The 13,408-nt window shown below is 36.4% G+C and overlaps 1 protein-coding gene across 5 annotated transcripts in view; it reads right to left on the bottom strand.

The window, feature by feature from the left end:
* Positions 1-365: 365 nt before the first annotated feature.
* Positions 366-13,408, bottom strand: part of CSRNP3 (cysteine and serine rich nuclear protein 3) — a 100,999-nt gene continuing 87,956 nt past the window's right edge. For all 5 annotated transcript variants that reach the window (XM_014249219.2, XM_088059024.1, XM_088059026.1 and 2 more), the window contains 3 exons: positions 12,728-13,024; positions 8,162-11,232; positions 366-2,280 (listed from right to left, as the gene is read on the bottom strand). In XM_014249219.2, the coding sequence (XP_014104694.1) occupies positions 10,189-11,232; positions 12,728-13,024 (1,341 nt within the window). In that variant the 3' untranslated portion in view covers positions 366-2,280; positions 8,162-10,188. The remainder of the gene's footprint in view (positions 2,281-8,161; positions 11,233-12,727; positions 13,025-13,408) is intronic.

Below are 13,408 nucleotides of genomic sequence, written 5' to 3'. Positions count from 1 at the left end.
GAGGAAAAATTTAAGTGACTTTTTTTGTTCCATTCTGTGTGAAGATCCAAAATTAACTTTTAGGTCACACTATTGCACTTCCAAAAACTCATGTGTATGTGTATACAGGCATCACATAATACTAGGAGAGCAATAAGAGATCTGTAAATATGACTAGAGGTTTAAGAAGTTGGATTTACGGGTTTTTTTAAAGCTAATAAAAAACCAGCAGCATCTTCTGGCTGTTGATAATGTTCTCTTGAAAGCAGCTAATAATATCTATTAATTAGAAAGGCTTGGTGAAAATCAGTTTATTGCAGAGGGGTTCTCTGGCTCTTTTACATAATTTTTTTTTTTAGTTCAAATCTCTTTCAGTAACATTATAATGCCCTTTTCTGCTCCTATGAAGGGGACAAAGGTAAATAGTGTTTCATACACAGCATGTAAAAATTGGTACCTCAATGAGATGGCTGTATAAACTACTGAAGGTTACTAGAACAGCTGGCATCAGTGTTAGCCTCTCTCTCACCATGCTCTCTTACACATCCAGGGATTAATCACAAGTGCTGAAGAAGGCTTGACTTCAGGCCAGGCCAGTTCAGCAACGCTCCCAGCAGGATGAAGCACGTCCTAAATCTTTAGGGACATCAGGGCCTGTGGCTCTGGGTAGTACTGCCTGTGAGCAAGAGGTCTCTACTGGTTGCTTGTGGCTCCTCCTGGTTATGGCACCATTCACTGCAGTGGGAATTTGCCAGCCCACCACACCTGAGGATTGGGAGTAATTGCTGCTTTACTCTAGGGCGACTACAGAACAACGTGAATACTATTAACAGATCAATTTACAAGTGAACCTTAAGAGTTAAATCTTCCTACTTCTGAATGGGCATCCTGGGATTTTGAATTGGAACCACTGGTGAAAGTTGTTTTACATTTTGTTGTATGAGTATGGTTTAACAAGCCCTGGAGCAGCCCTTTTAGCCACAGTTGATAGCAATGCCAAAAGCAGTCTGATAGCAAATATGGGACTCCCAACAGACTACAACCAAGTGATACCACAATTCCTGTGAGAACTTAAAATCTAGAGACCAACATCTCATCTTTATCAGTTTTTTAAAATACAAACAATTTAGCTATATGTCATCATATAAGCAAACTTAGGAACAACTTTTTGTAAATGTGCATCTCAGTTTGAGTAAATATCAGAATTAAAAGAAGTAGAGATTGTGCTGTGACTGTTAATTATTTTCTTAATGAAGCTATGTTGATCATCAGTTTTCAAAATAAGCAGTTGTCCTGAAATTTAGCAGTAGTCTTTGAATGTTGCCATTGAAATAATCTGATGCATAAAATTACTGCAAATTGTCCACCAGAGAGAGCTGTTGCAAAATTTTATTCCAACAGCTGTTGAAGACAATTGTTTCATTACCTTATTATGAAAATCATAGGCACAGATGAATCAGGTACAGTATTTTCCTGGCCAAAGAAAACCATAGGCAGTAGTATCATTAAAGGGCAAATGGATATACCTAAGAAGACATTTCTGTTTATTTAATTTAATTGGCATACAAATATTTAGAAACAAAAACACACACACAAAAATTCCACACAAACTGCTTCTCCTTATGATATCAGACAATCAGGAATGGGAGAAATTATTGGAATTTCACAGAGTGCCTTTGGAGACTCTGCAGGTGTCAGGGAGGAGGTGCAGTACTAATTCTGGCTCTCTCTTAGCTAAGAGAGGTTCTAGTGCCTGCATGGCAGAAATGAGACACACAATGCACTGGCAGCCAGGATGTAACGTAGAAACCTGGTTTACTTCATTGCAAACAAATGGACAATATATATTGTACAATATATAATAAAAATACAGCTGATACAAGTGCCACTAATTAACAAAAAAACTAATGTTAAGACTTAAAAATGCTCATTTTTTAATATATACACTGCAGTAATAAGCCACAATAAATACATCAACTTTCATATCATTCATAATAAATACCGAAAATATAAATACGGAAGAATACAGTTAATTTGAATAAATTATTACAACGTAAGATCTAGGTTAAGTTCTGTTGAATATTATTGTAGCTTATATTACCCTTTGGCATCTTTGATGTTACAACTTGTTTAAAAAAAGAAATAAAGGAAATGTGTAGTTCATGAAGCTTAAAATTATTTCCATATACAGATTTTAAGATGAACTTTCCCTTTGCTTCTTCAAACAGTTTAAAAGCAGCAGTCCAATTAAATATCTTGCTTAACTGTTGAGACCTCCATAATTTTAGTATGCAAGATCATCTGTAATGGAAAATGTTAAGTATGTAACATAATTATTTTTCTCAGAAATTAGTAACATTAGAAGTAATGTACAAATTTTAAATGAATGGCTGCAATTACACATTTTTACTAGTTCCAGTTAAATGGATTACCTGTCTGAAAGACCATCAACTTAAGTGCTTCTGAGTTTATGCCACGGTATACTATTTACCACTTGCCAAAACAAATTTCAAAAGAAATTTTATATTCTTGTGGGGATATCTATATATATGTATGTATACAGAGAGATGAACCTGCTAAAAGACAGGGTTGGACTAGACAGTGTGAATGTTAATACAGTCTGTTAATACAAAACACTTTAAACATATAAAAAGTAATGTGTTGGTTTTGTTTTTTTACAGAATCTTTACTAGTTGTAGATTGAAACAAATCAAAATAACAAATTGCCATGTTTTATGTTAACAGGTATTAACTAGTACATTTGTATTAATAATTTTATTTGTAAAAGGTTATTACACCAGAATGCAATTTAACTTAAAAGATCAACTTTACTAAGACAATATTACAGGCTGAGGATCTTAGGAACAGTTTTGTAATCTACAGATTTTGACTATTTTTGCACTGTTAAATGTCTAGCGCTTATTTTACATCAAACACTTTTAAAACATATTTCACAAACTACATTTCAGACGTATTTCCATAGAAGTGCCTACAATCAGTCACTTTAAAAGAAGTGCCTGGTTATTAAGCCTTGTTTACATGGGCATTTGAGACCTGAAGTTGTGGTATTTGTGTGAAATGGCTTGAAAAAAACCAATATGCTTGCTTCTGGTTTTTAAAGAACCAGCTGCCAGTGCACATGATGATCTTTTCAAGAAGCTGAAAACTGGTGCTGAATCTGTATCTAAGACCCACAAATGGTTCTTTACAGTGATTCCTCCATTACCCCAGCAAGGCTAACCCCCATCCACAATCAACCCAAAATATAATTCTTAAGAACTTATTTTAGAAGATGGAGAAACCTAAAATAATTACCTGCCATAATGTACTAACCTGCATTTGAAAATGCCAAGATAAAATGCTGAAAAAAGGATATTTTCTTTGCTTTTAGCATCTCTTGCTAGCTGAGGAACTGAGTATATGAGAATATGTGCCTGGGAGCAGAGTTAACTAAAATGATTCTGAACTTGTCTTTGAAATTGCCGTCAGCAAAGAGTGATATGGTAGCAATGCTTCTAGGGTGTTGCTTTTTAGTTTTTTTACCTCATGCATTTGGGTAAGTCTTTTATTTAATGGCCACCCGTATAGGTCTGGTCTGGAAAAAATGTCATTTCCGGTTTCCACTGAGTTCATGTTTGGTTACAATATATCATATTACAGAAACAATATTATGGTCTAACATGGGCAAGCTTGTAGTGAATGTCCATATACTTTTCCAGCCTTGTTCTGAAGAGACCTTAATTTGCATTTTTCCTTCTGTTTTTTTTTTTAATATGCTTTATTTTTCCCTTTAGAAGAAAAAATAATCCTCATCAATCTGCCTCCTGCCTTCATCTTTTCCTCTAAATTGTTCTTCCTATCCTCCCTGCACTCACTCAAGTGTTTGAAGACAAAGGATGATCTTGATCCTTGTATTAGAATAATGATGTGCATTTGTACCTTCCACCATTTTCCCTATCAACAAAAGCTAATCCCATATTCATGGTTTGTTGGAAAAGGAAACAGAACAATATACATGAGACAAACTTTTTTTGACTTTGGTCTACTGGACATTCATTCAGGAAACAGAAGTGACATTGCTAAGCTCCAAATTAAAATAATTGTATTAATAAAGTACAAAATCTACCTTTTGACTTTTTTTTTTGTTCCACCCCCAGCCTTGGATGAAGGACTATGATCTCAATTGTGAGAAGGTGCAACACAGAGCACCAGGAATATGGTTGTCCAGTCTGTGGGACCTTCTGAGCAGGGGGTGTCTGCCTAACCTTAAGACAGCAGTAGGGTAATACATATTTTAACTCTTAGAATCATAGAATGGCCTGGTTTGGAAGGGACCTTAAAGACCATCTAGTTCCAACCCCCCACTAGTTCATACTGTTCAAAACCCCACCCAACCTGTTTTCAAGATATCATTGTCAGCACAAAGTACAGCAGAGTTGCCCCTGTGCTTGAATTTAATGAAAAGCCTTACTTTACAACGGAGGGAGGGAGGGAGGGAGGGACTAAGGCGGCAAAATAGGTGTTTCATAAAGTGGATGTTCAAATAGGGTAGCAGAAAAGTTCTCAAAAGATGTTATAACTTTACTCCTTAAGTGGAAAAATCTGGTACATTTATTAGCCAGAATTAAAAGCTGCCTTGGATTTAGGGGAGGGAAGAGACAGTGAAAAGGAAGAACTTGTGAAGAACTTGTGTGTTCACTCAGACATCTTTAAAACTACATTGCACTTCATCACTTGACAATATTTGTACTTTGGATTTGACACTTCTTGGAGAAAATGGACAATAATTTGCACATGGACAATGATTACAGAGAATTGTAAACTTAAGGATAAAAAAACCCCCTTGAAACAGTGAAAAGGCCAATGCTGAGATTTCTCATACCAAGGAACAAGTAAGTGAACTAGACTCTTTTGAAAATAACAGCTTTCTACCATTTTAAAAAAATAGTAATCAGATTTAATATTTTAGAAATAAATTCTATAGAATATATTCTCTTAGTTAATTCTAGATTTTCAAAGTATTTTACATCAACTGTTCTGCAACCATTATAAAGCAGATGATAGAATTACTCTTTAGTCTCAGCAGGAAAACATAACACCCCCAAATGCTTAAGGATTTTCTCTATCATCCTCTTCTGTTCCTGACTGTTTCAGGAAGTAAAACAACTGGCACAATGAACATCGGTTTATAAAAGTCACGAGCTGTAACAGTGGAGATCCTTATTTAGCAAATGCCTTTTAAAAGGATATCATGGGTCTGTCTTGCTTTATGTTTGAGTAAGGACACCTGCATTGCTACAGAAACAGCCTAGAGAAAAGGAGTTGCAACTGAGAATTCAGCTGGTAAAAGAACACAACATGCAGAAGAGTAAGACTGTCTGTCGCTGCCAAATATGGTGTTGCAGGAAAACTACAATCTTGCTGCTCAAATGTTAAGCACTAGACAGGTAAATGTTGTATATTCAACACAGCTTTTATTCTAATTTTTCACTGTGAAATTTACTTTCTAGCTTCTGCCCAATAATCCAGTCCAAGGAAAGGAGAGCTCATTTCAGCCGTGTTTCATGTTAGTGAAAAATTTCTGGTCACTTCTGAGCTGGGCTGGGCTTCATTTGCAAAGTGGCATAGTCTGCAGTACAAAAATTTACTTATGATGCCAAAACACGAGAATAAAATGGTATTTTACCTGTTCTATAGAATAATGTTTTATCACAGTATCACCAAGTACATTACAAACCAAAGCACAGAGAACACAATGATACAATAGGACAAAAGCAAAGTCTCCTCTGCCTGAGCCCAGTACTCTCTATCCAGTGTATCACATTTCTGTCAGGAACACCTGAACTAATAGAAACCTTTATACATGCTTAGTTTTGCATACAAATATATGTATATGACCTTTAACAAAGCAGCTGTGTTTGTGAAGGTACTGCCTTTACAAAGGAAGGCAGGGAAAGCAACATGATCAGTTTATTAGCACATTTACTGAAATAAAACAGCCAGATCAGGTTAGAAACTGGAGCTGGACAGGGATCAGTCAGCAGTCTAGTGAGTAACAGTACCACCAATACCTCACAGGAATCCTGCAGCACTTGGACTAAAGGCAGGGTCCCACTGTTAACAGCAGGGGAGCAGCTGAACCTTATCTATAGCAAGTGATAGTTACTATGGAGTGGAACCAATGGCCTTAAAATAAACAGATGTCAACTCCAATCATGATTCACTAGCAAGAACTTAAGTAAATGAAAAACTGTAAAGATTTACAAATCTAGAATTTTCTCATCTAAGTAGCATACAGCTCAACAAAGAATATTTGAAACTTCTACTGACCAGCTTTTAAGGATGTTTCAACGGACATGAGTTACAGCTCTTAAGCAACAACTGCAATTGCTGTAATCGTGCCAGTGAAATTCTAATTTCATGTATACCATCTATTAAAGCTTTATAAATATGTAACAATGCACCTTTTTCCAAGAAAGGTGAAGTTCACCTTATAAGCAAAAACGCATCTGCTTTTAGGTCCTGTTCCAGTAACAGTCTGTGTGAAAATTCCAGTTTATTTCAAGAAAGGGAAATGCTTTTGTTATGACTCATTTTTGTGAACGATGCAATATAATCACAAATATATACCAGGCTTCTTAGAAGTGTTTATCAGTAGCCAGATATCTTAGAAATAAAGCTGATAAAGACTATCAGTAAAGTAGGTATTTTCACAAATAATAAACTGTGTTGATACAGAAGCAAATACTGCTGGTTATAATTTATAATACTTTTATCACATAGAAACAGCCTACCCAAAATGAAAGGACTGGTAATCAACATGATTCCCAGCTGGGAAATGAGACACAGCATGTATTATTCTATACTAGCCCAGAAAATAACACTGAAATATTTTCCATCCCATGACTTAAGCTTGCTTTTACTTAAACGAAGAGTATGGGTTTTGTTCCAAAAAAAAAAAAATAAAAAAAAAAAATCAAAGTTTGATCAAGTGATGGGGAACTTGACTCTCATGTTTTTTACATCCTACTCTAGATTTCAGCTAAATTTACCTACCTGTTTTGGTCAGGATTTAAACTATTTTTTTTTTTTCCATTCTAGTCAATACTAGAAAAGGGTTTAGCTTTGTTATTTACTGGCATGGATTTGGCTGGGCAACAGGTTTAACCTGTACTGAAAAAAAGAGAGGTTACTGGGTTTTTTTCCTCAGTCTATCTCTGTTATAAGGCTTGGTAGTACTATTAATAATAGCTACCAGGAACTCTCCATTAATTATAAAAAGATCTGACTTTATAACTTGCTGTAAGAACTAAAGACTTTTTTACTTTGTATCTTGAGATCAAATCTTGATCACAAAATACCATATTGCATCAAAAATATTATTACCTACATTATCACTACCTAGCCAATTAGGAATATTTTTTCAACTTAAATCTTTACTTTTTTGACTTCAAACATGGGAAAAGAGTGTATCACAAATGCTTTATGTAGTCCCTGCTCCCTCTACCTCTCTCTTACAAGGTACTGCCTATTATCCTATGCTGCAGACTTTAGAGAATTTGGCTGTATTCACCCCTGATGCCCCAATGGCATGGAACATACACGTCCAAATACTCAGAAGTTTTTACAGATGCTAATATTACAGAGGACTGGGACCAGATATCTGTGCCAACGGAAATAGTAAATAACCATCACCTCAATATTTAAAGCTAGCTGCAAAGTATTTTATAAAGTTAATCATTTACTGTGCTTGCTGACATTATTAAAGATATTTTTCATGTGAAAGCACAGGGGCCAAGAAAATAATTTCTTATTGCTCAGTAATGGCATGAATAACAAAGCAAAAGATTTCACTTAACTTTCCCCTGAGAGAAATACCGCAGTAAAGTGTGTGTGGTTCTCCAACACACTCTGAAGTTAAAGAGCTGCTACTGATGATCATCTACGTCCCAGCTCAAGCAGAAGAGATTTGTGCTTTTGGTGCTGGTGTGAAGGGAGAGTGCCTAATTTAAGCCCACTGTTAAAGCAAGACCCCTGTATATACAGGGGTATGTTACATTTGCCCTAAGAATATCTTGAACAGAATAATTAATTCTTCAGTGCAGAACTTTAAGGGCTAGCACATTTCTCTTTAAAAATCATGGGCATTTGCTGTATGGCATTGGAGAATACAGGCACTTACCTGGCTACTCAGCCTTAGAGAAAGAGACTAGGGTGGTCTGTGACTGCGAGGAACAGAGGCTGTGGAATTTCTGAGCCAGATAACCAATATGAGTGGCTTTCCCAGGAGATGGAATATGTTGCAAGTTTGGAATCCAGTCCCTAGAGAACTAGACTTTTCAATGCAGTTCATATAAAACACGTAGGACTTCTTGTGGAAACAAGTAAATAAAAAACCTTTCCAGCTACTACATGGAGTAAAAATATTTTGCTAATTTAGCATAAATATGAGAAATCACTTTGCCCAGATTTCATACAAAAACAATTAAGTTAGCTCTTTTTTTTGAAAAGCGTATTTTACATCGGCAGTTTTTCTACTGGAGTACTGTACATGATGTTTTAAAGAGCTTCTAACCAGAAGAGTCACTGTTACAGAGATAAAATTTACACTGTGTTTACATGCACACTGTTAACCATCTAGATCTGACACAGATAAAAACTAAAATGCTGATTCTTATTTTGACAAACAAGACAGGCCTATATTTCAACTACTTGATGTATAATAAATGAAATTTCAGTATTAGAAGAATAAAAATGCTGAAATAGATTTTAAAATCAAAATAAGGCAGTGCAGAATTACCAGTGCAGAGAAAATCTGGTTCCTATGCCTCCTTTTTTAGACAAAAGCAACATTATTTAATAAATTAAAGGTACTTTCATTCCCATTTCACTTAAAAACAAGTGGATCACAAGGTAAAGAAAATCCATATGATGCACATGTTCTTTTGCTTACAGACTTTTGCAGATACAAAATTGCTGAAGCTATTTTTCCTCACCGAATGGACTGTTTCCTAATAAGACCAAATGGTACTAAATTTGATACAATCAGAAGTCCACAAAAGCCAGTCTTGTATTTCATAAAAATTTAGGCAATCTAGACACTTCCACATTTTTTTTTCCATGCTTTATTTAAACTTTCATCAGTAAGTCTCTGCTTTTATAAATTGCATACTGACATATTCATAAACTGGCTTGGGAAAAACACACAGGTTTTGTTACAGTGAATTTGAAGATCTTACATTGCCTCAGGATCTGTAGCTATGGCATTTCTCCGAGAGGTTCACAGTTCCCACAGTTCGTACAGTACTGCAAAGTGGCACTAAAGTGCGTAAGTATCTGAACGGTGGCTGGGCTGAAGGTGCTGTGTGAGCTTAAGCTACTGCTTTGCCATTATATACAAGATCATTTTTCTTTGGGAAGGGGGTACTAGTTCTGGAATGCCACTGATTTTAGTTTTAAATGGAGGATTGTCTACCATTCTCTATTCTAGAAGATGTAACTGCCCCCTTTCTGACTCTTCTGTTTGTCAAGAACAGTAAAAGAGAAAATAATACACTCTAAAAATATGTTTCAAGATGATTTATCAGAAATGGTATTAAGAAAAAAATAAGGAAGAATACAAGGTACTCCCGATGAAAAATGGACATGCTCTTCGTAAGCAGCTATGGGTCTTCTGCTCAAATGAACATTCTGTTCATTTTTATCAAAACATGAATCTTAAACTACCATAAATAAAATACATACAGTACAGAACAATTAAAACTTTTTTTTTGTACAGTAGTTACTTTTACATTAAACTTACCATCTTTTCAGATATGTTGAAAATTAGGACTCTAAACATGATTATTTCAGAGTATCATTTTTAACAATCTTGCACAGGCCCGACAGTCAAAAACATGAAGCTTTGATTCAGATAGCTTGGCAGGTTTCACATACTTTCATAGGTAGGCTACTTTGAAATATGTTGGGTGTGTTTTTTACTCATCTGTTTTATTTTTATCAAAAAAAGTATTTGATTATTTTTATTTAAATCTTTACATGAACTGGTTTTGTGCAATATCACTGCCAGTGTAGCTTGAGAAAACAAAATGTGTCTGGAACATTGACTATAGTCCAAGTGCAGTCTACCACTTAAAAAAGTAAGTTTCTAGGAAAATCCAATGGGAGTGAATTTTAACACAGGAAGTCAGTCCTAGAATAATTTTAATATTAAACAGGTACTGTCTCTACCACTGGTGATTTGATGCACTCTTCGTGCAGTCTGCTCTTTTCTGGGAGGTTTAGTGAATTCTCAGCAGGGTGTTCTTGCACATGACCGTCACCATTCAAAGCTGAAACAAAGCCATCTTGAGAAGGACCTTTCAAGTATGAGTGAAATTCCACTGGCGGGTGACTCGGCCTATGCTCAGTGTATAAACTGTTACAGGGAGCACTGCCATCCCCTTCAGAAGATGAGCAGCAAACAATCACTGAGGGGTTTGCAGAAGGGTAATGAGGGCTGCTAAAAGTTTCCTCTGATTGCCGTGTGTAGTCAACAAACTGTTCTGAAGTCATGTTGTAAGGCACCAGAGAAAGACTACCGTTCTTGACAGCATCCCTTTCTGAGTAAGTCTCACTGATCTGGTTAGCAGTGCCAGCAACGTGGTTCTCTATTTGGTAATACAGAGCTGAAGAGTTAGTATAGTATGAAGCATTTTTAGAGTGGTTTTCATGCACAGCAGTTCCATCAGAGTAGCAAAGGACAGAAGGAAGAGGCACCATATCAGCATGGGAGCTCATACTTTCTACAAAATCATCTGCTTTTTCTTCCTCCTCATCTTCCTCCTCATCTTCCTCTTCCTCTTCATCATCATCTGATTCACTAGGGGCTAAACTCTGTGTACTAGAATCTGTAACTCCACTACAAAAGCTACTCCCATCTTCCTCTTCCTCCTCTTCCACTGGGCAGTCCAAGTCCTCGGCTGACTGGGAATGCATAACTGCAGCCGGGGTTTCAGTTTCAATCTCAAAATTTTCTGCAATTGAATATTCAACTGGATGGGGTCCTGGACTCATGGAACTACTGTGTGCACTTATCTCAGTGTGACAGCCATTGAGTGCTGGAACTTGCTGCTCTCTATTTTTCTCCAATTCAAGTTTCATTATCGTGTGCAAAAAGTGAGTCCGTACACGGATAGGGTTAAATTCGATTCTACCTGCTGTATTGCTACACCCTTCTTTAGTGCAACCGCATGGAAAAGACATACGATCCACCTTTTAAAAAAGAGAATACAGATTAACAATGAGAAGCAAAAGCCTGGTGACATGACAGAGCCTATACAGCCTAGAGAAATAAAAAGGTGAGGTGGGATGCACCTTGAGAAATGCTGGTAGAATTAGTCAAAGCAAACGATCATTCAGAGAGTCAGCCCTGGAGTTTAGCAGTACTGAGAGAATAGTAAGGGGCCTGGACTTGCTCCACTATTTCAGAGAAGGGAAAAAATTATTCAGTTCCATAGGTGAAAGTATTACACAGTGGAACAAATAATAGCTTTTCAATTTCTTGATCTGCTACAGCTTTACTTCATTTTGTGCCCAAATCCAGGCAAAAGCATTACCAGAAACACCTTAAAATTTGGTAAAAATCATGGAAACTAGACACTCATTGAAACAAAATTAATAATATACAGAAACTTTTATAAAGTTACCAATGGGGACACCTGATCTCAGAAAACAGGAGCAAAAACTTAAGTGCATTTTCAAAGATAATCGAGTAAATTCTAGATGCAATACTGTAAGCGTAACAGACTGGGCACAGAACTTCTACATCTGATATCTTAAATTTTTGAAAATGTGACTGAACCCATGTGTTGACAAGTTTGATTAGACAGCCTAAGGTCTGTGACTTTCATCTGCACCGTAACACCTAAACATCAAATATGTACAGGAGAACTGCACAACACAATCCAGTACATCTTCCCCGCATGTGGAGATAAAAACAGGAATAGCAGAGAGAATGTATTATTTAAAATAGCAGAGAAAGTTTAGCTTGGATTCATGAGATGATGAAAAACACATTCAGGAAGAAAACTCAGCTGCACAACAGCAACTCAGCAGAACTAGCAGAAATATCTTTTAGGGAACATTTTGGGACACGTACAGCTGACACTATGTAGATGTACAATATGAAATACCTCTTCAGTCTGCAGAGGAAAAACTTACCTGCTATATTAGCAGATATCTTTTTACTGCCTACATGCAAATCTGTCATGCACAGATTTTTAATCATCATGCATGTTACATAAAGGACATTATCACAGAATATAATTTATTTATTGGATGGAGTTTGGACTATAATTCACATTTGGAGTGTTTGCTTATTGTTTCTAAAATAAAAAGTAATGTATCTTCGGAAATCTGCAGGCTACTTATTCTTCTCTTGTCTGTGTCTGCCTATTTAGATAAAGGCCTGAAAGAAGTATAGGGAGCAGAATACTTGTGTAGGAACAAAAAAACACCCTAAGCACTGTATGTGCCTAAAATAATACTAAAGATATTTTAGGAGATTGTATTGATTGCCCACTATATACCCTTAAAACGGGACCTTACAAAACAGGTTGGACATCCACAAGTGTTATTGCCTAATACTTAATTTCCAATAGTATAGCTTCAAGAACGGAAAGTACACATGTGAGCATGGACACACACCCTTCCTCCCACCCCCTCCCCCCCAAGACAATTAAATAATGACAATAACATAGACATTTACCTGACATTTTATGCCTGCAAGACTGCAGGTGCAAGTTTCTGGGTCACAGAACACACGGCAGTCACAGCCACAATCCTCTCTGGACAGGCGGATGGCTCGCAGCTCGTGCTTTTCTTCCACGTCAATCTTCTTTACTCCAGAAGCTCGCAGCAATGCCCGCCGCTTTTTTGTAGGCAGGGGTTGGAGAAAAAAGTACTCATCTACTTCAGTGTTGTCTAGATCAATATCATCATCAGAAATGTCATCCAGAGTCAGTGTATTGGCTTCCTCAGATTCCACCGTACCATTCTTCGTCATCTGTTGCACAGAACAAAGTCCTTAAATGACAGTCACACTGAAGTCATGTCATAGACATCAATATGTGAAATGCATTATCAATGTACAAAGCTGTATGTAAAAATGCTGCATGGCTGCCAGGAAGTTCCAGAAATTGTCACAGATAGGGTGACCAGGCATTTCTTTCACATTCAGCATATTAATTAAATACACTTTTTTAATACCAAGTTTGTAATGAAGGTAAGAAATTATCTGTTCATTATTTACCTAAATTTACTGCTTGCCATTAGCTGCTAGATCTCAATGCTTTTATGAAATTCTGGTCTTTTCCGCATTGTTTGACAAGATCATTTTTGAGACCTTAATTGATTCCTGTCTTTGAGTTCTCTGAAATTCTTAAATATC

This window comes from Pseudopodoces humilis, chromosome 8 (assembly GCF_049639895.1).
Source record: "Pseudopodoces humilis isolate 2021_Gansu_Grassland_sample_001 chromosome 8, ASM4963989v1, whole genome shotgun sequence".
Classification (NCBI taxonomy): Eukaryota; Metazoa; Chordata; class Aves; order Passeriformes; family Paridae; genus Pseudopodoces; species Pseudopodoces humilis.
The sequence above is the reverse complement of the archived record's forward strand: the minus strand, read 5'-3'. Positions and strand labels throughout refer to the sequence as shown.